Source organism: Schistocerca nitens, chromosome 8 (genome assembly GCF_023898315.1).
Source record: "Schistocerca nitens isolate TAMUIC-IGC-003100 chromosome 8, iqSchNite1.1, whole genome shotgun sequence".
NCBI lineage: Eukaryota > Metazoa > Arthropoda > Insecta > Orthoptera > Acrididae > Schistocerca > Schistocerca nitens.
Window position 1 is genome coordinate 58,173,804 of NC_064621.1, and position 26,174 is coordinate 58,199,977.

At 46.3% G+C, this 26,174-nt stretch overlaps 1 protein-coding gene across 1 annotated transcript in view; it reads right to left on the bottom strand.

Moving 5' to 3' along the window:
* Positions 1 to 26,174, bottom strand: part of LOC126199039 (protein white-like) — a 311,297-nt gene that overhangs the window by 118,910 nt on the left and 166,213 nt on the right. The window contains exon 7 of the mRNA XM_049935743.1: positions 956 to 1,118. Within this exon, the coding sequence (XP_049791700.1) occupies positions 956 to 1,118 (163 nt within the window). The remainder of the gene's footprint in view (positions 1 to 955; positions 1,119 to 26,174) is intronic.

Consider the following 26,174-nt stretch of genomic DNA (forward strand, 5'->3'; position numbering starts at 1 on the left):
CCGTCAATACGAACAAGAGGTGACCGAGACGTGTAACCAATGGCACCCCAGACCATCACGCCGGGTGATACGCCAGTATGACGATAATGAATACACGCTTCCAATGTGCGTTCACCGCGATGTCGCCAAACACGGATGCGACCATCATGATGCTGTAAACAGAACCTGGATTCATGCGAGAAAATGTTTTTGCCATTCGTGCACCCAGGTTAGTCGTTGAGTACACCATCGCAAGCGCTCCTGTCTGTGATTCAGCGTCAAGGGTAACTGCAGCCATGGTCTCCAAGCTGCTGCAAACGTCGTGGAACTGTTCGCGCAGATGGTTGCTGTCTTGCAAACGTCCCCATCTGTTGACTCAGGGATCGAGACGTGTCTGCACAATCCGTTACAGCTATGCGGATAAGATACCTGTCATCTCGACTGCTAGTGATACGAGGCCTTTGGGATCCAGCACGGCGTTCCGTATTACCCACCGATGCCATATTCTTCGTCATTGGATCTCGACCAACGCGAGGAGCAATGTCGCGATACCATAAACCGCAATCGCGATACGCTGCAATCCGACGTTTAACAAAGTCGGAAACGTGATGGTATGCATTTCTCCTCCTTACACGAGGCACCACAACAACGTTTCCACCAGGCAATGCCGGTCAACTTCTGTATGAGAAATCGGTTGGAAACTTTCCTCATGTCAGCACGTTGTAGGTGTCGCCACCGGCGCCAACCTTGTGTGAATGCTCTGGAAACCTAATCATTTGCATATAACAGCATCTTCTTCCTGTCGGTTAAATTTCGCGTCTGTAGCACGTTATCTTCGTGGTGTAGCAATTTTAATGGCCAGTAGTGTATTTTGTGCGATCTGTACCATGGGCACTCCAAATTCGTGGGCGACTAATATCTTGTAGCGTGACCTTATGAGAAAAGTAATTTGCGCTTGCGCCGCGGCAGCCCTCACCTGGCCATTGCAGACCGCCACCTTAGCGCCGGGCGACCGCTGGAAGTTGTCGCAGAGCAGCTCGATGGTGCTGCGGCACTCCGCCTCTTTCTCGGGCACGACGGCCAGCAGGTGCAGGAAGAAGTCGGCCGGGTTGTAACCCGCGGGGCAGGTCGCGCCCATGCTGCGACACAGGGCAGGCAGACGGTCTCACACGGTGCTCACACAACCCTCATCGGCTGACTAGAACATGTACGAGACTACTCTGGTGTGAACACCACCGGTAAATGACAACGTAAAATGACAACCGAAGGAGTTCCGAAGGAAAGCACCGGCGGAAGTAAAAATGGTTGAAATGGCTCTGAGCACTATGGGACTTAACTTCTAAGGTCTTCAGTCCCCTAGAACTTAGAACTACGTAAACCTAACTAACCTAAGGACCTCACACAGATTCATGCCCGAGGCTGGATTCGAACCTGCGACCGTAGCGGTCCAGACTGTAGCGCCTAGAACCGCTCGGCCACTCTGGTCGGCGCGGAAGTAAGACTCTGAGGATAGATTGAGAGTTCCGTCTGAATAGCTCAATCCGCAGAGCTGTTATCGGTGAATGATGAAGCTCCCAGCTGTGAGTCTGGGTCTGGCATTCAGCTTTAACCTTCCAAGAAGTTTCAGATCAGCAAAGACTCCTCTGTAGAAATTTCCTGGCAGATTAAAACTGTGTGCCGGACCGAGACCCGAACTCGGGACCTTTGCCTTTCGCAGGCAAGTGCTCTACCACCTGAGCTACCCAAGCACGACTAACGACCCGTCCCCACAGCTTTACTTCTGCCAGTACCTCGTCTCATACCTTCCAAACTTTACAGAAGCTCTCCTGCAGGATGTACTGGCAGAAGTAAAGCTGTGGGGAGGGGTCGTGAGTCGTGCTTGGGTAGCTCAGGTGGTAGAGCACTTACCCGCGAAAGGCAAAGTTCACGAGTTCGAGTCTCGGTCCGGCACACAGTTTTAATCTGCCAGGAAGTTTCATATCAGCGCACACTTAACCACAGAGTGAAAATCTCATTCTGGAAACAATCCCCAGGATGTGGCTAAACCATGTCTCCGCAATATCCTTTCTTTAACGGGTGCTAGTTCTGCAAGGTTCGCAGGAGAGCTTCTGTAAAGTTTGGAAGGTAGGAGATGAGGTACTGGCAGAAGTAAAGCTGTGGGGACGGGTCGTGAGTCGTGCTTGGGTAGCTCAGGTGGTAGAGCACTTGCCCGCGAAAGGCAAAGGTCCCGAGTTCGAGTCTCGGTCTGGCACACAGTTTTAATCTGCCAGGAAGTTTCACATCAGCGCACACTCCGCTGTAGAGTGAAAATCTCATTCTGGACTCCACTGTAGAGTCAAACTAATACCAAAGGTCTGGATTCTTGCCGCATCCCAATGTGACAGAGACGCGGAAAGCACAGTGTAGAGGATGTTTCGTTTTTCCCAAAAAGAATATAATAATTCCAATCCCAAAGAAAGCAGGTGTTGACAGATGTGAAAATTACCGAACTATCAGTTTAATAAGCCATGGCTGCAAAATACTAACACAAATTCTTTACAGACGAATGGAAAAAACTGGTAGAAGCCGACCTCGGGGAAGATCAGTTTGGATTCCGTAGAAATATTGGAGCACGTGATGCAATACTGACCTTACGACTTATCTAAGAAGAAAGATTAAGGAAAGTCAAACCTACGTTTCTAGCATTTGTAAACTTAGAGAAAGCTTTTGACAATGTAGACTGGGATACTCTCTTTCAAATTCTAAAGGTGGCAGGAGTAAAATACAGGGAGCGAAAGGCTATTTACAATTTGTACAGAAACCAGATGGCAGTTATAAGAGTCGACGGGCACGAAAGGGAAGCAGTGGTTGGGAAGGGAGTGAGACAGGGTTGTAGCCTCTCCCCGATGTTATTAAATCTGTATATTGATCAAGCAGTAAAGGAAACAAAAGAAAAATTCGGAGTAGGTATTAAAATCCGCGGAGAAGAAATAAAAACCTTGAGGTTCGCCGATGACATTGTAATTCTGTCAGAGACAGCAAAGGACTTGGAAGAGCAGTTGAACGGAATGGACAGTGTCTTGAAAGGAGGATATAAGATGAACAGCAACAAAAGCAAAACGAGGATAATGGAATGTAGTCGAATTAAGTCGGGTGATGCTGAGGGAATTAGATTAGGAAATGAGACACTTAAAGTAGTAAAGGAGTTTTGTGATTTGGGGAGAAAAATAATTGATGATGGTAGAAGTAGAGAAGATATAAAATGTAAACTGGCAATGGCAAGGAAATCGTTTCTGAAGAAGAGAAATTTGTTAACATCGAATATAGCTTTAAGTGTCAGGAAGTCTTTTCTGAAAGTATTTGTATAGAGTGTAGCCATGTATGGAAGTGAAACATCGACGATAAATAGTTTGGACCAGAAGAGAATAGAACCTTTCGAAATGTGGTGCTATAGAAGGATGCAGAAGATTAGGTGGGTAGATCACATAACTAACGAGGAGGTATTGAACAGAATTGGGGAGAAGAGGAGCTTGTGGCACAACTTGACTAGAAGAAAGGATCGGTTGGTAGGACATGTTCTGTGACATCGAGGGATCACCAATTTAGTTTTGGACGGCAGCGTGGAGGGTAAAAATCGTAGAGGGAGACCAAGAGATGAATACACTAAGGAAGGATGTAGGCTGCAGTAGGTACTGGGAGATGAAGACGCTTGCACAGGATAGAGTAGCATGGAGAGCTGCATCAAACCATCAGACCACAACAACAACAACATGTGTAAAGCTGCAGCTAAATTAGACAAAACTACCAAATCTGGCAATGCTCGGCAATTGCTAAACATCTACGGTAATTGGATATTCACCCTTTTCTCCTTCTCCACTCTATAAATCTGCTCCCCCTCCCCCTTCTCTTTGTCCATCTAGTCCTCCTTCTCTCTTTCTCTCTCTGTGTCCATCTCCTCTTCCCCATTTCTCTCTCTCTCTCTCTCTCTCTCTCTCCCTATTTCCTCCTTCCCTCTCTGTATGTCAATTTCCTCCCCCCCCCCGTCCCTTCCCATGTCTGTGCGTCTTTCAAATCTATCCTACCTAGGGCCTTCTTTGCCAACGGCCTTGCCGCAGTGGATATACCGGTTTCCGTTAGAAGTTAAGCGCTGTCGGGCGTGGCCGGCACTTGGATGGGTGACCATCCGGGCCACTATGCGTTGTTGACATTTCTCGGAGTGAACTCTGCCTCGTGATGCGAATAGTAGCGGCTCCGGTCGAAGAAAACCAGCATAACGACCGGGAGAGCGGTATGCTGACCACACGCCCCTCCTATCCGCACCTTCAGCCTAGGATGACACGGCGGTCGGATGGCCCCTATGGGACACTTGCGGCCTGAAGACAGAGTGATTTTTTAGGGCCTTCTTTAATATTATTGCGAGAAAAACCTTGACTGAGAACTTGTCGCTTGAAATTAGTGGGTAAACTGGTTGGCATCATTGGTACACAGACTATGACATATACTATTCCAGCTGCTGGATCTATGATAAGAGCTTCATAACAATATTTTGCATAGTTTTCATCTGCCAACTGATAGGACTGTGGGATTATTGGTAGTTGGAAGCTCAAATGTTAATCGTGTTATGCGGCCCCTCCTGCCTGGAGGGAAAGAAAGCCAGTGTGCATTCCGTGTGCATACTGGACGGAGTCATTCCACATGTGTAAAGGGTCCTTCCGGATGCCATGAAGAGCACAGTATGTAGGCAACTGCATGTGGTGGCTCACATCGGTAGCAATGACGTGTGTTGCTTTGGAGTGGAGCGGCTATCAGAAGTGGTAAAGGCTACCAGTCTTGCTTGCCAGATGAAAGCAGAGCTCACCATTTGCTGCATAGTCTACAGGACCGATTGGACCTGTGGTACAGAGCCTAATGGAGGGTCTGAATCAGAGGCTCAGACGGGTCCGCAACCGTGTAGGCTGCAGATTCCTCGACTTGCACTGTAGAATGGTTAGGTTTCGGGTTCCGGTAAATAGGTCGGGGGTCCATTAGACCCAGGAGGCGGCTACACGGGTAGCAGGGGCTGTGTGGCGTGGACTTGGCATTTTTTTTAGGTCGACGGTCTCGGGGAAATACAAAATGAGCTTCAGTCTCAAAGGGTGCAAGCCGAACGCAATAAGAACGTAGATCCAGAAAACATCGGCATAACAGTGTAGGGGATGTACTAGAGCTACAAGCGCTAGTAAAAATCACTGATGCTCAAATCGTTATAGGCACTGAAAGCTGGCTAACGCGGGAGACAAGCTCAGCCGAAATTTTTGTAAAAGACTTAACGGTGTTCAGAAAGAATGGGCTAAACACAGATGGCTGTGGCGTGTTTGTTCCAGTTACAAGTACACTCCTGGAAATTGAAATAAGAACACCGTGAATTCATTGTCCCAGGAAGGGGAAACTTTATTGACACATTCCTGGGGTCAGATACATCACATGATCACACTGACAGAACCACAGGCACATAGACACAGGCAACAGAGCATGCACAATGTCGGCACTAGTACAGTGTATATCCACCTTTCGCAGCAATGCAGGCTGCTATTCTCCCATGGACACGATCGTAGAGATGCTGGATGTAGTCCTGTGGAACGGCTTGCCATGCCATTTCCACCTGGCGCCTCAGTTGGACCAGCGTTCGTGCTGGACGTGCAGACCGCGTGAGACGACGCTTCATCCAGTCCCAAACATGCTCAATGGGGGACAAATCCGGAGATCTTGCTGGCCAGGGTAGTTGACTTACACCTTATAGAGCACGTTGGGTGGCACGGGATACATGCGGACGTGCATTGTCCTGTTGGAACAGCAAGTTCCTTTGCCGGTCTAGGAATGGTAGAACGATGGGTTCGATGACGGTTTGGATGTACCGTGCACTATTCAGTGTCCCCTCGACGATCACCAGTGGTGTACGGCCACTGTAGGAGATCGCTCCCCACACCATGATGCCGGGTGTTGGCCCTGTGTGCCTTGGTCGTATGCAGTCCTGATTGTGGCGCTCACCTGCACGGCGCCAAACACGCATACGACCATCATTGGCACCAAGGCAGAAGCGACTCTCATCGCTGAAGACGACACGTCTCCATTCGTCCCTCCATTCACGCCTGTCGCGACACCACTGGAGGCGGGCTGCACGATGTTGGGGCGTGAGCGGAAGACGGCCTAACGGTGTGCGGGACCGTAGCCCAGCTTCATGGAGACGGTTGCGAATGGTCCTCGCCGATACCCCAGGAGCAACAGTGTCCCTAATTTGCTGGGAAGTGGCGGTGCGGTCCCCTACGGCACTGCGTAGGATCCTACGGTCTTGGCGTGCATCCGTGCGTCGCTGCGGTCCGGTCCCAGGTCGACGGGCACGTGCACCTTCCGCCGACCACTGGCGACAACATCGATGTACTGTGGAGACCTCACGCCCCACGTGTTGAGCAATTCGGCGGTACGTCCACCCGGCCTCCCGCATGCCCACTAGACGCCCTCGCTCAAAGTCCGTCAACTGCACATACGGTTCACGTCCACGCTGTCGCGGCATGCTACCAGTGTTAAAGACTGCGATGGAGCTCCGTATGCCACGGCAAACTGGCTGACACTGACGGCGGCGGTGCACAAATGCTGCGCAGCTAGCGCCATTCGACGGCCAACACCGCGGTTCCTGGTGTGTCCGCTGTACCGTGCGTGTGATCATTGCTTGTACAGCCCTCTCGCAGTGTCCGGAGCAAGTATGGTGGGTCTGACACACCGGTGTCAATGTGTTCTTTTTTCCATTTCCAGGAGTGTATTTTATCTTGAAGCGATGTTGAAGTAGATGGTTCCTTCGTGTTAGTATGGATACAGGTCTTTCTTGGCAACCGGAATAAAATAATAATTGGAACCTTTTACAGACAACCCAACTCAGATGATACATCTACATCTACATATATACTCAACTAGCCACCAAGCGGTGTGTGGCGGAGGGCACAATTCGCGTCAAAGTCATATTCCCCCCCCCCCCCCCCTCCTCTGTTCCACTCGCGGATCGCGCGAGGGAAAAACGACGGTCTGAACGCCTCAGTACGAGCTCGAATTTCCCTTCTCTTTGAATGGTGATCATTGCCAGATTTGAAAGTTGGTGGTAATAATTAATGCTCTACATCCACGGTGAAGATCGGATTTCGGAATTTAGTGAACAGCCCCTTCTGTTTAGCTCGCCGTCTATCTGCAAGAGTGTCCCACTTCAAACATTCTATGAGATTTGCAAGGCTCTCGCGATGGCTAAATGTACCAGTCACGAATCTTGCCGCTCTTCTTTGGACCTTCTCAATCTCTTGAATCAGACCCAACTGGTTTGGATCCCACACAATCCTCCAAGACTGGACGAACTAACGTATTGTAAGCTATTTCCTTTGTTGAAGGATGGCATCGCTTCACGTTTCTACCAATAAACCACAATCTAGAGTTCGCCTTACCCGTTACTTGTATAATCTGATCATTCCATTTGAGATCATTTCGAATAGTCACACCCAGATACTTGACGGCCGTTACCGCTTCCACAGACTGGGCATTTATTTTGTACTCGTACATTGATGGGGATTTCCGCCTTGTTGTCCGCAGTGTGATACTACTTTCCTGTAGACTACAGCATCATGACTACAGCATCAGCGGCAAACAGTCTAAGGCCGTTGTCAATACCATCAACCAGACTGTTTATATAGATCGTAAAAAGCAGAGGACCTATGACGCTGCCCTGGGGCACACCTGAAATTACGCTTGTTTCTGTTGAAGTCACCCCGTTCAGGACGACATACTGCTCTGCTCCCTGTCTGTTAGAAAACTTTCTATCCAACCGCATATGTCATCGGATAGACCGTAAGCGCGCACTTTTTGTAGCAAGCGACAGTGCGGACCTGAGCCGAACGCCTTTTGAAAGTCGAGAAATATGGCATCAAGCTGGGGGCAGGTATCTAGAGCCTGTTGTATATCACGCACAAAGTGTTTCTCATTACCGCTGTTTCCTAAAACCGTGCTGGCTTCTGCAGATGAGCTTCTTAGAGTCTAGGAAGGTCATTATGTCTGAACACAAAATATGTTCCATAATTGCTGAAAGGTTCAACGAAGACATGAGTCATGTCAAACATGTACCCGACTCATATAATTATACCTGATGGTGACTTCAATTTACCCTCGAAAATAGATGTTTACATCCGACGTAAGCGTAAAATATCATCCGAAATTGCGCTGAATGCATTCTCTGAAAATTATTTCGAGCAGTTAGTTCACGAGCCCACTCGAATATTAAACAGTTACGAAAACACATTTGACCTTTTAGCAACAAATAATAATGAGCTGCCAGCAAAACGGATACAGGGATTAGTGAACAGAGGGTTGTCGTGGCGAGACTGCGTATTGCTCTTAGATCTGAGAGCAATACGCAATCGCTTGCATGCATTTCTACATGTCGACCTGCATGCCACTACAATTCGACATCCAGTCGATGTTGTAACTCTAAGATCCTCTTCTGCTGGACGGCGCACATCGACATAACCACGCCGCCTCCATGAGAACCATTAGCGTTGCCTAACCAGCATCTTTCCTGTCATAAAATCTAGGAGTTTGCGATAACCCCCACCACCACCACGACGACGACCACCACCACCCTCCCACGCACCTATCGCTATCGATGTTTTCACAGTGGATTATGACTGGTTATCTCTTTTATACATACTTTTATCACAGACTGAGATAATGCTATTTATATCAGTCACTTTATATAATACAGTACTGGCCATTAAAATTGCTACACCAAGAAGAAATGCAGATGATAAACGGGTATTCGTTGGACAAATATATTATACTAGAACTGGCATGTGATTACATTTTAACGCAATTTGGGTGCATAGAACCTGAGAAATCAGTACCCAGAACAGCCACCTCTGGCCGTAGTAAGGGTAGAGCCACGGGTCGTAACACATCTGAAATGTGCCGTCAATGCGAAGAGAGGTGACCGAGACGTGTAACCAATGGCACCCCATACAATCAGCATGGCGATGACGAATACACGCTTCCAATGTGTCGCCAAACACGGATGCGACCATCATGATGCTGTAAACAGAATCTTGATTCATCCGAGGAAATGACGTTTTGCCATTCGTGCACCCAGGTTCGTCATTGAGTGCACCATCGCAGGCGTTCCTGTCTGTGATGCAGCGTCAAGGGTCTCCGAGCTGATAGTCCATGCTGCTGCAAGCGTCGTCGACCTGTTCGTGCAGATGGTTGTTGTCTTTCAAACGTCCCCATCTGCTGACTCAGGGATCGAAACGTGGCTGCACGATCCGTTACAGCCATGCGGATAAGAAGTCTGTCATCTCGACTGCTAGTGATACGAGGCCGTTGGGATCCAGCACGGCGTTCCGTATTACCCTCCTGAATCCACCGATTCCATATTCTGCTAATAGTCATTGGATCTTGACCAACGCGAACAGCAATGTCGCGATACGATAAACCGCAATCGCGATAGGCTACAATCCGACCTTCATCAAAATTGGAAACGTGATGGTACGCATTTCTCCTCCTTACACGAGGCATCACAACAACGTTTCACCAGGCAACGCCGGTCAACTGGTGTTTGTGTATGAGAAATCCGTTGGAAACTTCTCATGTCAGCACGTTGTAGGTGTCGCCACCGGCGCCAACCTTGTGTGAATGCTCTGAAAAGCTAATCATTTGCATATGACAGCATCTTCTTCCTGTCGGTTAAATTCCGCGTCTGTAGCACGTCATCTTCGTGTATAGCAATTTTAATGGCCAGTAGTGTATAGGGCATCTATTTCATCTGTTGTTAATTTTAGTGTAACCGTTCAGGAGATACAGGGTGATTATAATTAAAGTTAAACTTTCAAACCGCTGTAGAAATAACATCACTTCTCAGAATGATGTCAAATTGCAATAGAATATTATGGGAGAAGTGAGAAAACGTGTGGCAGAAGAAAAATAAGTAGTTACAAAATGTAGCAATAGATGGCGCTGCAAGCAGTGGTCGACTACATCATACAACGGTGCCTAAGGTGTACGTTTGACGTTAACAAAACTGTACTGCTCAGTGTGCAGGGGTGTACAGGCGTGATACTGTTAGATACGTAAGCCCATCCACCACGGCAAGGTCATATCACATCGGATGGGGAAAATCGATTTTTAATTGTTCTGAGGCCAAAATCGCATAAAAAGCACCAATCACATCGGTTTTTGATTGTTCTGAGGCTAAAAACCGCATAAAAAGCATCAATCACATCAGTTTTCAATTGTCCTGAAGCCAAAAAAAACATGAAAAGCATCAATCAAAATCAAATCAGATTATTAATTTCCGTGTGACTGGCGCAAAACATGAACTACATGCTGTCCACCGTTTTCTGTAACAAGTTGAAATCAAGAAACAGCATGTTCCACAACTGATCGAAGTGTTTCCGGAGTCACGTTCAGAATGTGTTGCGCAATGCCTTCAGTGCAGCTAAGTCTGCAGTCGGAACACTGAACACAACACTTTTCAGACAGCCCCACAGCCAGAGGTAGCACGGATTAAGATCAGGTGAGCGGGACGGCGAGGCTGTATGGAGATGGCGGCTAATTCTAGCATTTCCGAAATGGCGCTTCAGCAGCTGCTTAACTGGATTTGCAATGTGCGGAGGTGCGCCGTATTGCATAAAACTGATCCCATCCACACATCGACGCTGTTGGACAGCTGGAATGACGTGGTTGCGCAAACGACACTCATAGCGCTTACCAGTGGCAGTACAGGTAACAAGACCGCAACCACCTTTCGAAAAAATATGGCCCTATGATAAATGATGCCGTAAACTCGCATCACACAGTGACCTTTTCAGGATGAAGTGGTACTGGTTGATTTGTGTGTGGATTTTCCGTTGCTCATATTCGACAATTCGTCTTTCCACAAAATCTTCCACAGCCAATCATTGTCCACTTCCATGCGAGTAAGAAATTCTAAAGCAAAGGTCTCTGTTGCTGGCAGTTCAACAGGAAGCACCTCGTGCACATGGGTAATTTTGAATGGATAGTAATGAAGGATGTTTCGTAGGATTTTATGCAACGTGCTCACGGTGTGTCCAATATTCGGACAATTCTCTGTGCACTACACGTTTGCACACCACCACTCGTCTCCTCCTGCATTGCTGTGGCCACTGCTTCCAATGACGTCGTATCAATTCGTTTCCTTCCTCTACCAGGTTGCACACCAAAAGATCCCGTCTTATAGAATTTTCGAATAATTTTCTCCAAAGCTACGGCAATCATCGGAACAACGCCTCTTTACAAACCCTTCAGTGTCCGGAACTTCCGCAGAGCGACGTGTGCGCAGTCATCATTCTTGTAACACAGCTTTACAAGCAGAGCGCGATCCTGCATTGAGACAGTGATGGCGACGCGGAAGAAGGAAAAGCCGTGTACCCGGCGTCTTTATACCAACCTCAATGCGTCGTGCGCATGACAGGTGCTTTCATTTATGTATTCTGACACATGCATCTCCATCTATTGACCAATTTTTACACTACTTCTTTTTCTTCTGCCATACGTTTTCCCCCTTCTCCGATAATATTCCGTTACAATTTGACGTCATTATGACCAGTGGTTTTATTTCTACGGCGTTTTGAAAGTTTAATTTTAATTATAATCACTCTGCATTTTATTGTCACGACCATTTTATGTCCTGTGTCCCTGACCGCCTGCCGTTATGCAGTGGGCGGAGCATCGCCTGTTTAAGCAACAGCTGCATTCCTCTCCTTGGCAGTTGGCGTTCGTAGAGCCATAGCACCTGCTCTGTTCACCACCGCCGTCTACTATCACCGGTATAATTTCTTCTTTCATTATTTGTTATGTAAGCTATATTTTATATGTTACTACGTCCTCTGATTCTCTTGTATGTACATATTTCAGTGGTAGGTCTGAGGATAGTCTAAAACAGACCATCACAGGTAATCTCACAAAACAAGGAAATTCCTTACGATTGTAACTGTCCATGTTCATTTTTAAGTTTATTATTGTTACTGTAAAACCGTTGTTAGCGTCCAGTCATTAACTGTGTCATTATTACCTGATATATGATCCTATACCTATTCGTAATGATTATTACGAAAGCCTTTGGGATAATGAAAAACTCACAATATACAATGAAACTGAGCTCAATAGAAGGTTTTGAAATGTGGTGCTACAGAAGAATGCTGAAGATTTGATGGGTAGATCACATAACTAATGAGGAGGTATTGAATAGAACTGAGGAGAAGAGAAATTTGTGGCACAACTTGACTAGAAGAAGGGATCGGTTGGTAGGACATAGTCTGAGGTATCAGGGGATCACCAATTTAGTATTGGAGGGCAGCGCAGAGGGTAAAAAGCGTAGAGGGAGACCAAGAGATGAATATACTAAACAGATTCAGAAGGATGTAGGTTGCAAAATGGTTCAAATGGCTCTGAGCACTATGGGACTTAACATCTGTGGTCATCATTCCCATAGATTAAACTTAACTAACCTAAGATCATCATACACATCCATGCACGAGGCAGGATTAGAACCTGCGACCGTCGCAGTCGCCTGATTCGGGACTGAAGCGCCTAGAACCGCTCGGCCACCGCAGCCGGCGATATAGGTTGCAGTAGCTACTGGGAAATGAAGAAGCTTGCACAGGATAGAGTAGCCTGGAGAGCTGCAACAAACCAGTCTCAGGACTGAGGACCACAACAACAACAACACTAGTTTGCAATACTGATATATTTCGCAGTACAAGTATACCGACAGGAAAAAGTCGCGACACCAAAAATTAATTTAGAGTAATGAAATTTTGGGAATGCATTTGTATTGGTAATATATTTAAGTGATTAACGTTGCAAGATCACAGTTTCACGTAAGTGCGAGCTAACCCATTCCAGATGTGGAATGCTGGTATATTAATAACTGGTCTAGCCGCCAGACTGTTGAATGCAAGCGTGCAAATACGTATGCAAGGTGTTTACAGGCGGCGGACGTATGTTTGTGGGGTGGAGTCCCATGCCTGTTGCACCTGGTCCGTCAATACAGGGATGGTTACGCTGTTTGTGGATGACGCTGGAGCTATCATCCGATTATGTCCCATATGTGCTCGATCAGGTGGTAGAGCACACCAAGGCAACACGTCAGCACTCTGCAGAGTACAGCGGTGTTTGGGCGAGCGTTATCCTGTTGGAAAACAGCCTCTGGAGTACTGTTCATGAAAGGCAGCGCAAGAGAGCGAATCATGAGACTGATGTACGAATTTGCAGTTATGATGCTTGGGATGACCAGGAGAGTTCACCTGCTGTCATACGAAATCGTACCCCAAACCACAGCTCCGGGTGTAGATCCAGTGTGTCTAGCACGCAGACAGGTTGGTGCAGGCCTTCAACTGGCCTCCTTCTAACCGACATACGGCCATCACTACCACCGAGACAGAAGCACCTTGCATCAGGAAACATAATGGACCTCCACCCAGGCGTCCAATGAACTCTCGCTTGGCACCACTGAAGACGAAAATGACGGTGCTTTGGGGTCAGTGGAATGAACGCTATAGGGCGTCTGTCTGGGAGGTTTCCCTGAAGTGAGCGATTTTCAACACTTCGTTGTGTCACAGTGATATGCAAATGATTAGCTTTTCACAGCATTCACACAAGGTTGGCACCGGTGGCGACACCTACAACGTGCTGACATGAGGAAAGTTTCCAACCGATTTCTCATACACTAACAGCAGTTGACCAGCGTTGCCTGGTGAAACGTTGTTGTGATGCCTCGTGTAAGGAGGAGAAATAGGTACCATCACGTTTCCGATTTTGATGCAGGTCGGATTGCAGCGTGTCGCGATTACGGTTTATCGTATCGCGACATTGCTGCTCGCGTTGGTCGAGATCCAATGACTGTTAGTAAAACATGAAATCGGTGGGTTCAGGAGGGTAATACGGAACGCTTTTCTGGATCCCAACGGATTCGTATCACTAGCAGTCGAGATGACAGGCATCTTATCCGCATGGCTGTAACGGATCGTGCAGCCACGTCTCGATTCCTGAGTCAACAGATGGGGACGTTTGCAAGACAACAACCATCTGCACGAACAGTTCGGCGACGTTTGCAGCAGCATGGACTATCATCTCGGAGACTGTGGCTTCGGTTACCCTTGACGTGCATCACAGACAGGAGCGCCTGCGATGGTGTACTCAACGACGAACCTGAGTGCACGAATGGCAAAACGTCATTTTTTCGGATGAATCCAGGTTCTGTTTACAGCATCGTGATGGTCGCATCCGTCTTTGGCGACATCACGGTGGACGCACATTGGAACCGTGTATTCGTTATCGCCATATTGGCGTATCACCCGGCGTGATTGTATGGGGTGCCATTTGTTACACGTCTCGGTCACCTCTTGTTTGCATTGACGGCACTTTGAACAGTGGATGTTACATTTCAGATGTGTTAAGACCCGTGGCTCTACCCTTCATTTGATCCCTGCGAAACCCTACATTTCAGCAGGATAATGCACTACCGCATGTTGCAGGTCCTGTACGGGCCTTTCTGGATACAGAAAATGTTCGACTGACGCCCTGGCCAGCACATTCTCCAAATCTCTCACCAATTGAAAACGTCTCGTCAATGGTGGCCGAGCAAGTGGCTCGTCACAATACGCCAGTCACTACTCTTGATGAACTGTGGTATCATGTTGAAGATGCATGGGCAGCTGTACACGCCATCCAAGCTCTGTTTGACTCAATGCCCAGGCGTATCAAGGCCGTTATTACGGCCAGAGGTGGTTGTTCTGGATACTGATTTCTCAGGATCTATGCACCCAAATTGCGTGGAAATGTAATGACATGTCAGTTCTAGTATAATATATTTGTCCAATGAATACCCGTTTTTCATCTGCATTTCTTCTTGGTGTAGCAATTGTAATGGCCAGTAGTGTAGTAAAGAATAAATATTTTAAAACTTTGTGCATGATGCGCCTTTTTTCACACTTCTCAGTGTTTATGACGTCGTATCTCTTGATCTACGTGTCATAAAACAACACATTTGTGCAGGTACATTCAGCGGCATTTGCGGATATTGTGTGCAAAATGTATTGCGAACAGAGTTAGTAGCAAAGACGTAATAAACATAAACGTTATTCAAAATGCGACTGTTTTTCAAGTAAACTATAACGTCATACCTCCTGAACTATGTGTGGTACCACGACAAAATTTCACTGGTGTATTTAGCGCCGCGCCGGCCGTTGTGGCTGTGCGGTTCCAGTCGCTTCAGTCTGGAACCGCGTGACCGATATGGTCGCAGGTTCGAATCCTGCCTCGGGCATGGATGTGTGTGTGATGTCCTTACGTTAGTTAGGTTTAAGTTCTAAGTTCTAGGGGACTGATGACCACAGATGTTAAGTCCCATAGTGCTCAGAGCCATCTGAACCATTTACCGCCGCAAGTACACACTGTCCGCGAAGTTTATTGCGAATGCAGTTAGTAATACATAAATAATAAATTTAAATGTCATGAATGATGCGGTAACTCTTCACTCATTTCATTGTTTATAAAGTCATAGTTTAAGATATATTATAGGTAGGTGGTTCTTACCCCCATAGCAATTACTTCCTCGCAGTAAGGGATACGTGTACCAAGTTTGATTGAAATCGGAACATTATGAGCATATGCGGAACATACACACAGACATACATACATATATCCATTTTTGTAACGTTTATGGATGAACAGATATTCTATTTAAGCTTAGCTCAACAGCCGAAGTACCTCTAAAAAGCTTCAGTCTTAAACTGAAAAAGAAGTCGGCATCATTGAGATAATCTGATGACATTCTATTCTGATACAATTGCTCCATACTTGTTGAACTACACTGTTGTTCAGAAAGAAAAGAACAGAAGACTTTGATCGGCTAAAGATAGGACGATGACATTCACAGGACATGTACATTAGTATGTTCCCAGCTTTGGTATCCCTATAATTCGCCGATCCTTTGAACGGATGCTGGTTTTTCAAGAAATGAAGAGTCAGAATGGCCTGGTCGCAGCTAGAATACTCCTCGTCTCATGGGTGAACACTTTATAGCGAGGCTGCGGACCCAGCTATTCATAGTTATCGGTGTTGGAACAGAAAGTATTAAAGACAGCCGAAAGCGATCATTTTAATTTGTGTAGATGTAAATTAACCGTCGCTGGCTGCCGTTTGTATTGTTTTCTAGCAAATATACTTGTTCTTTAAAGTTTTGGAAAATATTAAACAGTGCCACCCTTTCTACGTCATGGAGATATCCTCTACATCTAATCAAAATTATCACATATTATTCAACTAAAAGTTGAGTAGGGCGATGGGATAGGTGGCAGTAGATGTACATATGCCGTCTGGTTTCAGCTACAATTCCTAACCGCCGCCTTTATTTCTGAACTGGTATGTCTCTGCTCAGACGGACATTCTGATTCCACCGCTCGGAGAATGTGGGCGTCTGCTACGAGGCCTTCCTATATCGCGATATGGTTTGCGACGGCCAGAATAACCACGTCCGGAGTGATAAATATCCATGAGGCACCCTCGCTTTCATCACCTGTTTGGATCCCACGAGTACAGAAGCTCCACGCGATACGGCAGTGTCATTTGAGTTGCCTGCCAAGCAGGCGCTAAGATGTGAGCTGACGTACGGCTAAAGCTGTACTTCCAGTGCTGCCTACAGAGGACCTCCCTACCTAACATTGGCCGCCATGTGGGCCGAAATAGTGTTTTGCTCGGTATCATCCCGCTCGTCTGATATTTATCTGGGGCACACTGTCTTACAATGAGTCGACTGTAGAGTCAATTGGCAGGTCTACTTTCGAAGCCGTCGCCCAGACTTCTGGTTACGAAGAGCGACAGCGGACAACACCCTGTACGTCCATCAGTTCATCGCTTCCTGATTAGAGTTAGAAGAATTTGTTTTTGGAAGTGTTTAGCTACCGGATTACGACTTTGATTCACAGTGATACTCGTCAAATATTGCACCTAACACTAGATCTCTTCCAAACGAGAATTATACATAATTGTTTCCGTAATAAACAGTGTGACCTTTGAGTATGGACAGTCGGACGTATTCACTTTACACATGTTAATGTGGGTTAGTGATGATATTATGGAAAGAGATTGGTTAATACATTGAATGACAGCCTCAACTTACGTATCGTTCAACTTGCTTTCAATACAAGGTTGCCTACTTCAGCATCGTTTTATCTTTGACATCTTTGCGCTCCTGTACTGCAATATCTTTGTTGTACTTATGAGAGTTAGCCACAGATGACATTTTTTCTATGAATAAACAATGTAAACAAGCCTTAGACCTCAGTTTGCCCTTTCTCGAAATAGACTTTCATGTTATATAATTATTAGTGTTTACCCAGGACAAATGTGACAATTTTAAGCGAAATGGGCATGAATGAGGGAGTTGTTGGCAAATAATGGTTGAAGTGTGAGACCTGTGTTTCTCCTGGCGTATACAATTTTCAAACAACTTGCGGGAAATCAGGCAGGTAATGTTTACAGAGACCGCCGATATTTCGGCCTTGAAAACGACGGAGTGTACTCCCGTCGAAATATCGGCGGTCGCTGTAACCAGTACCTGGGTCAATTCCCGTAAGATGTTTGAAGATGGTTGAAGTGATCGATATAGAAAAAAAATCTACTAATACCAGTATTGCTGACCCCTTTTTTGGCCAGAACCGGGATAGAATCTTCCTACACGTCGGTCAGGGGCCTGAAGATGGCGTAGTAAAACGCTGAAACAAAACAAGTTTTGAAACTAGACGGCTGAAAGGTGTTTAATTTGACATCCTGTATTGAACAGCAGAGTCCCGCAACCATCTCTAAAAAGATGGACATACAGAGACTGGACCTCACAAACAACGGAAGAAATGCGAGTTTACTGGGAATCGTTTTATCAAAATAAAAGCAACCGAAGAAACATCTGGACGTTCTCTTGATGAGAATGTTTCTAGGCAGAAGATATATTCTGATTTCCTGTCGCAATATGATAATTCAAGTGAACATAATTTTATCCCTATCTTGCATTTTTCTGGATTGAGGCTGATTGATATTATCATTTTAAGCTCCAAAATTCAATAATTTTTACAATCTAGTGAGCGCAGTATCGGAGGCAAAATGGAAATTATAGAAAAAGTAAATAAGAGATGTGGAACTCTAAGTGTATTTACAGTGCAGTGATTGTGATGCAGAAGATTCTTTTTATACATGAAAAGCATGTAGAGGGAACTATGAGAAAAACCTAGGGTCTGGTTATGCTCTGAGAGTGTTAGATAAGGGTTTATCAGCTGGTGCTGGGTGCTGTGCTGACAGGTGTACTGAATATGCCTCCTCCCGTGCTGCGATTTGATGACATAAATTCAACTGTGTTCAGCTCTTGAAGTACAGCTCTTGCATGTACACAGATTATGTGAAAAGCTGCCTTGGAAACCGTTCATTATAATGAAGGAAGTGCCAATCTTATTGTGTCAGTAGATGGTTCATGGATGGAGAGAGGACACACTTTCTTTCATGGCATTGCACCTGTGATCTGTGTTGACAATGGGAAACTATTGCATGCGCAATTTTTGTCAAAATATTTCCTCTTCTGTTCAACAAGCACACTTTCAGAAGATAAAGAATTAGAAGAAGGATAGCAACAAAGTCACAAAGAATCACGCAACAAGAACGACACTGGGACAAGTGGAGGCTTGGAAGATCACGCTACAATAAAAATGTCTGAAACCTCTGTCATGACGCACAATGTAAGGTACAGCAATTACTTAGGGGATGATGATAGCAAAGTTTCCAAAGCAGTATGTGAAGCAAACCCATATGGTACAGACTGTAAGGTAACAAAGCTGTCCTGTATAGGACATACACAGAAAAGTTTTGATGGTAGGTTGACTGATAAAAAGAAAACAGGGGCAAAAAGTATTGGCGTGATGGGAGGGAGGGGCGACGATAAGATAAGCTATCAGGCTAGGAAACTGATACACTGCAAATTTAGTTTTGGAACAGTAATCTGTCGGCCGCAGTGGTCTAGCGGTTCTAGGCGCGCAGTCCGAACCGCGCGACTGCTACGGTCGCAGGTTCGAATCCTGCCTCGGGCATGGATGTGTGTGATGTCCTTAGGTTAGTTAGGTTTAAGTAGTTCTAAGTTCTAGGGGACTGATGACCACAGATGTTAAGTCCCATAGTGCTCAGAGCCATTTGAACCATTTTTTGAACAGCAATCTGAAAAAATACAACAAATGTAGATTCTACGAAAAGGTCTATTTGGACCACATTTTTCTGTAAACTATCCTGCACCACATATTTTGTGCCCAAAAAGCGGTGACACATGGTACATATATTGGAAATGTAAGAAGGCTGGTGAAACATATGACCATAAAAATAGCTTATCCTCTGTAATTTTAAATCAAATAAGGCCTGTGCACAGAGACCTTGCACTTCCCAATCTTTTGGAAAAATGTTTGCATGGAGGTATGCAGAACTGTTATGAAAGTTTGAACTGTCAGGTGTCGCTACTATGAACCAAAATTATATTTTGTGGTGCTAAATCTGTTCAGATAGCAATGTGTACATGATGTTGTTCTGTATTGTAATGGTCGCAATTGCGGAAAAGTGAAGTTATTACAGCTTTAAGGAATGAATTCAGGGATGAACACATTATAAACATTGAGAGTTCTGGACAAAGAGCGGGTCTAGCGGAATGATACAGCATTGATACACCCAAACGAAATTCACTGGCAATTGACAATATCACAAGAAAAAGAAAGAGAAGACGAGGAACACCATTATTATGGTGCAGGAAATTTTTAAACATTCAGAAAATCATTATATTTGAATGAAAAGTTGTAAAATTTAACAATATTATCTTTAAATACTTTTTTTACAGATCATGTTTTTTAGTTTTTAGGTACATATAACACGATAATGGTTTAAGTTAGTACCTTCAATTTTCTCAGCTTGTGTATATAGGTAACGTACTTAAAATGGACTACAGTGAAGTAGGTATGGGGTATATTACAAGTGATATGTGACGAAACACATGAACAATAGGCATTAAAAACTGTCCGTATTATGAAATATTCATAAAACTGTAATTAATGAATCAGCAGTATTCATCTAATTCACGTTGCGTGTGAAACCATTACGAATGTTTTAGCCAAGTGTCGTTACAGTATGTATTTTGATTGACAAATTGTGTGCTGGCACTGTAGAATACCAGCCAATAACACGTCATATGCTGCCTCCCCATCTCCATTGAGCTTGTTATCTGTTACATGCTGCTCGTTCAAAACGTACTGCATCATATGCTGGAGGATGCATGTCATTTTCTGTTAGAAGTGGTGGTTGCGGCTGTGCATCACTTGACTTCGATATTAACGTCCACGAGTACCACAACAGAGACCCTCTTTCTTGGACTGGAAGAGGGCTCCTGTCCCACGCCCAGCGCGTAGTTGGAGCTTGAAGCCGAAGAAAAAACTAAAGAGAAATTGGTTGGTAGAGTCCCAGACGACTGCCTCATTCTACAACAAGCAACAGAGTTTTTTGACAGACGGTGGTCAACAGTTTTATTTGTAACTGTAACGCAAGCATTGACATCGAGGATCGTCACTTTGCGCCCTCGCTATATGATTAAGTTGTTCATAATAAGTCGTTTTTTACGGTAGAGCGTGTGAGATAGCTCGCCCTCTTCGTCCACGAGAAGGTAGCAGATACCGGTGCCAAAGTTGATGTGTTCATTGCCTTCCGTAAGGCGTTCGGTACAGCTGCACGCTGTCGTCTTATGAATAAAATACGAGGGCACGGAACGCTAGAACACCTTTGTGAATTGGGTAAAGAGATTCTAGCAACTACAACAGAGCTTTTCGTTCCTGACAGAGAGAAATCTTTAGACGTACAATAAAGTTCGGGCGTACTCCAAGGAGAGCTATAGTACCATTTCTGGTCACAACATATGGAAATGGCGCAGTCGATAACGCCGGGGCTCCGTGAAGCTCTTTGTGGCTGATACTACTGTATATGGAGCAATCGCAGCGCTATAAGACTTTAGCTGAATACAGCAAGAGGTGTAAAGCATCGACGCTTGCTGTACGGACATGCAGTTGACTCTCAACATATTCTATTGTAACGTACTTCACATAAATATGCGGAAAAACTGTTATTGTTCGATTACACATTTTTCTAACAATCACGAGAGGCAATCGCCTCCATTACATATCACAGAGAGAGCGTACAGCGGACTTAATGTGGAGCGATAGCCGGAAATGCAGATAGTAGACTGACATTCATTGGAAGACTCCTGAGGAAGTGTACTCAACACACGAAGGAGGTAGCTAACAAAACGGTCATTCGACCGACATTCGTTTTATACTTGCCAGTCTAGGACTCCCACCAGTACCTATTAACAGAAGAAATACAGAAGATGCAAAGGTGTCCTGCCCGATGAGTTCGAAAGCCCGCCCGAACGCAAGGATCTAGACGACTTATCGTTCTGGCTACGAAGTCTTTCGCGACGTATTTCTAGAATAAAAATTTCTTGGTGTACATGCCGCTTCAAGTCAGGATAAAACTCCAAGCTTCCATGGTCGTCGTCAGGGCTAAAACTGACTGTCGTGAACTAGCGAGGCTCCCACTTTTATATGCAAAGGACGGCTTCTGATTTGCTGGAATACGTCATAGCAACAGCGATATGGCGCGTAGTGAAGTGGTGCCCTCTACTTCCATAGATGTAGTTTCTATCCCGCGTTGCTTGCAGCGCCATCCCTTGAATCAGGAGGTAAAGTGCGGGAAGTTTTTCTGTGCGATTTTTCTTTATCCAGTGCACTCTTCCAAGTGTTGCTAAGTGCATAGCCGTTTTCTCTGTTAAAGTTATTATCGCTAAGTCTAATTTCGACTGCTTCCCGGATCACAGAGTCCCAGCAATTCGATGCATGGGCTATTACTCTGGTTTCTTCAAATAAAATCTTATGCTTGTTAAGCAGGCTATGTTCAGCCACGCCTGATTTTTCCAAATACCTGTTATTTCAGGTGGCGCTGGTGCTTGATGCAGCGGTCGGCAACGGTTCTTACAGTCTGGCCCACGTAATTCTTGCCGCATTCACAACGAATAGTATAAATTCCCGGCACTCTTAAGCCGATACTATCTTTGACTGGTCTCAACATTTCCTTAATTTTCCTAGGTGGTCGGAAAACTGGTTTTATTCCTTGCCTCTTTAGGACTCTGCCTATGTTGCTTGTTGTAGCACTGCAAAAAGGAATCCGCGCTATGTGTTCGTCCTCTACTTGTATATGGCCGGTATCGTGTCTTGCACAATACTGATTTAATTTCACCGGCAGAATAACCATTCCTCTTGAAAACAGTTAATATCGGGACCGAGGTGGTCCTTGTCGGAAATAGTCCTGGCTCTGTGTAGTAAAGTATTCAGCATAGCTCTCTTCTGAGACGGATGATGGAAGCTGTGGCTATGCAGATATAAGTCTGTATGGGTTGGCTTCCTGTACACAGAATGGCCCAGTCGTCCATCCGGCTTTCGCTCCACCAACACATCTAAAAAAAGGTAACTTCCTTCTCTACCTCCAATGTAAATTTTATGTTTGGATGTACACCATTTAAATGTTCGACGAACTGCTGCAGCGTGTCGCTGCCGTGTGGCCAGATTAAAAAAGTATCGTCGACGTATCTGTAGAAGCATGATGGGCGCAGGTGAGCACTGCTCAACGCTCGTTCTTCTCCATGAAAAAATTCGCTATTGCTGGTGACAGTGGCGAACCCATGGCTGTTCCATCCGTCATTTCATAATAATTTCCACTGTATAAAAAATAAGTGGTCGTCAAGGTATGCCGGAACAACTTCAAAATTTCTGAGGAAAAATGAGCCGCCAACAGTTGTAATGTGTCATCCACAGGTACTTTGGTGAACAGAGAAACCACATCGAGGCTGACCATGATATCATTTGGGCCTATCTTCATTTGTTTTATGATATTAACAAACATTTTTGAATTCACAATATGATGTGGGCAGTGACCAACTATAGGCGCCAACAATTTAGTTAAGTGTTTTGGAAGCCTGTACGTAGGAGAGCCAATAGCGCTAACAATCGGTGTCAACGGGACGTTCTCCTTATGAACCTTTGGCAAACCGTACAGTCTTGGTGGCCTAGGTGCTCTCGGCCGTAAGTTCTTCACCAGTTCGTCGGAGAGGCCAGAGGTTTTTAGTAGCTCCCTTGTCTTCCTGCTGAGCGCCGATGTGGGATCCCGTCTGAGAATCCGGTACGTGCTGTCCTCCAGTAACAATCCAACTTTCTTGTGGTAATCTGTAGCATTGAGGATTACCGTGGCGTTCCCTTTGTCAGCAGGTAAAACAACTAGATCTTCATCCTTCTGCGCCAATTTCAGTCCTTGTCTTCAGAGAGAGATCTAACGAACAAAATTGTATTGCAAAATGGCCTCTCACAGGGTGAATTCCCCATCGCACCGCCCTCAGATTTAGTGGTAAGATGGCCCATAGGACAGCCCGTAAAAAAGTGGACACAGGTCAAGCATGAAAATAGTGATACGTCGCGCGGGAGGCGCCAGTGCCCCTTTATTGTAGTGTCATCCTTGCCATCGATTTCGCTTTGGACTACCGCGAGTCAGATGTTTATTGCGGGTTCGGCTGTGTAAGTCTGCAGCGTCGGTGAGACCTGTCGGTTGCGGTTACAGCACAGTTAGGAGGTCGGTCCATACTTGGTGCGCATGCTCATTGCGCGTGGTATTACTGGAGTGCTGCGGCTGGAGACGGCGGAAAGGTTTGGGTTCCGGCACGAGGCGTGGTGTTTGGCTTTCCTCGTCACGCACTGCATGCTGAGAAGAAGAGATTACCGGAGCGTCGCCTGGAACTAACCGTTTGCCTGGGCTTATGGTGTGTGTTTGATTTAAACAGGTGCAACTGCGTTCTTATCTATACTTCTTAATGGCTAACTAATGTTGTCTTGAGTGTGAATTTGGTGACGAGTCAGTCAAGTTCGTGTCACACGTGGCATGATTACGGGGCTTGGGTATTCCACCTTAAGTTTCCTACCACTTGAAGGATCTGCAGCTGTATGTAAGGAAGCCCGGTGAACTGCTCATTATTGAGTAACTGTACATGTAAAATTGTTGTAAACTTGGTGATTAAGTACCAAAATTTGCACCTTAGTTTACGAGAAACGAAATACTGTGCTGTCTCGTAAAACTACATCAGATTCCATGGAAGTGTAGTTCCGGTGGGCTCTTGCCCATTTAAGGTAACACTCAGCTGTTACTATCACGTTTCAAGGAACAGTCATATCTACGAGAATATTGTAGTGTTTAAATAAATTCTTAAGTGTCGACTTAAATAAATTTTTAGCGAGCTTTTCTGTTTTAATGTTTTATGTAACATGAATGCGCAATAGCAAGTGTGTTGTTGTATTTGATTTATGTTTCAGCAGTGCGGAGCGCAGTGTATTTCGTCCGGTACGGCGGGACGTGGCCCATGGCTTGAGGACTTGGCCGTTGCCACTGGAACTGTCTTATGTTAGACAGGGCTCCATGTTGATTGCCTTCTGTCTCGATCTCGTCCTTGAGTATTGCTGTTATCTTTCTTCCTGGCTCTGTAGCTCGTCCCTCCGCCGCTTTGGTGAATGCACCTTTCGCTCGAAATATGAATTTAAACCGGTAAAGCTGGGTTTCACTCAACAATTAGTGCCGGATCAGATTGCTGAAGGCTCCGCCTTATTAATTCTGTATTCCCTTATGAGCCATTTATTTATTATACACTCCTGGAAATTGAAATAAGAACACCGTGAATTCATTGTCCAAGGAAGGGGAAACTTTATTGACACATTCCTGGGGTCAGATACATCACATGATCACACTGACAGAACCACAGGCACATAGACACAGGCAACAGAGCATGCACAAGGTCGGCACTAGTACAGTGTATATCCACCTTTCGCAGCAATGCAGGCTGCTATTCTCCCATGGAGACGATCGTAGAGATGCTGGATGTAGTCCTGTGGAACGGCTTGCCATGCCATTTCCACCGGGCGCCTCAGTTGGACCAGCGTTCGTGCTGGACGTGCAGACCGCGTGAGACGACGCTTCGTCCAGTCCCAAACATGCTCAATGGGGGACAGATCCGGAGATCTTGCTGGCCAGGGTAGTTGACTTACACCTTCTAGAGCACGTTGGGTGGCACGGGATACATGCGGACGTGCATTGTCCTGTTGGAACAGCAAGTTCCCTTGCCGGTCTAGGAATGGTAGAACGATGGGTTCGATGACGGTTTGGATGTACCGTGCACTATTCAGTGTCCCCTCGACGATCACCAGTGGTGTACGGCCAGTGTAGGAGATCGCTCCCCACACCATGATGCCGGGTGTTGGCCCCTGTGTGCCTCGGTCGTATGCAGTCCTGATTGTGGCGCTCACCTGCACGGCGCCAAACACGCATACGACCATCATTGGCACCAAGGCAGAAGCGACTCTCATCGCTGAAGACGACACGTCTCCATTCGTCCCTCCATTCACGCCTGTCGCGACACCACTGGAGGCGGGCTGCACGATGTTGGGGCGTGAGCGGAAAACGGCCTAACGGTGTGCGGAACCGTAGCCCAGCTTCATGGAGACGGTTGCGAATGGTCCTCGCCGATACCCCAGGAGCAACAGTGTCCCTAATTTGCTGGGAAGTGGCGGTGCGGTCCCCTACGGCACTGCGTAGGATCCTACGGTCTTGGCGTGCATCCGTGCGTCGCTGCGGTCCGGTCCCAGGTCGACGGGCACGTGCACCTTCCGCCGACCACTGGCGACAACATCGATGTACTGTGGAGACCTCACGCCCCACGTGTTGAGCAATTCGGCGGTACGTCCACCCGGCCTCCCGCATGCCCACTATACGCCCTCGCTCAAAGTCCGTCAACTGCACATACGGTTCACGTCCACGCTGTCGCGGCATGCTACCAGTCTTAAAGACTGCGATGGAGCTCCGTATGCCACGGCAAACTGGCTGACACTGACAGCGGCGGTGCACAAATGCTGCGCAGCTAGCGCCATTCGACGGCCAACACCGCGGTTCCTGGTGTGTCCGATGTGCCGTGCGTGTGATCATTGCTTGTACAGCCCTCTCGCAGTGTCCGGAGCAAGTATGGTGGGTCTGACACACCG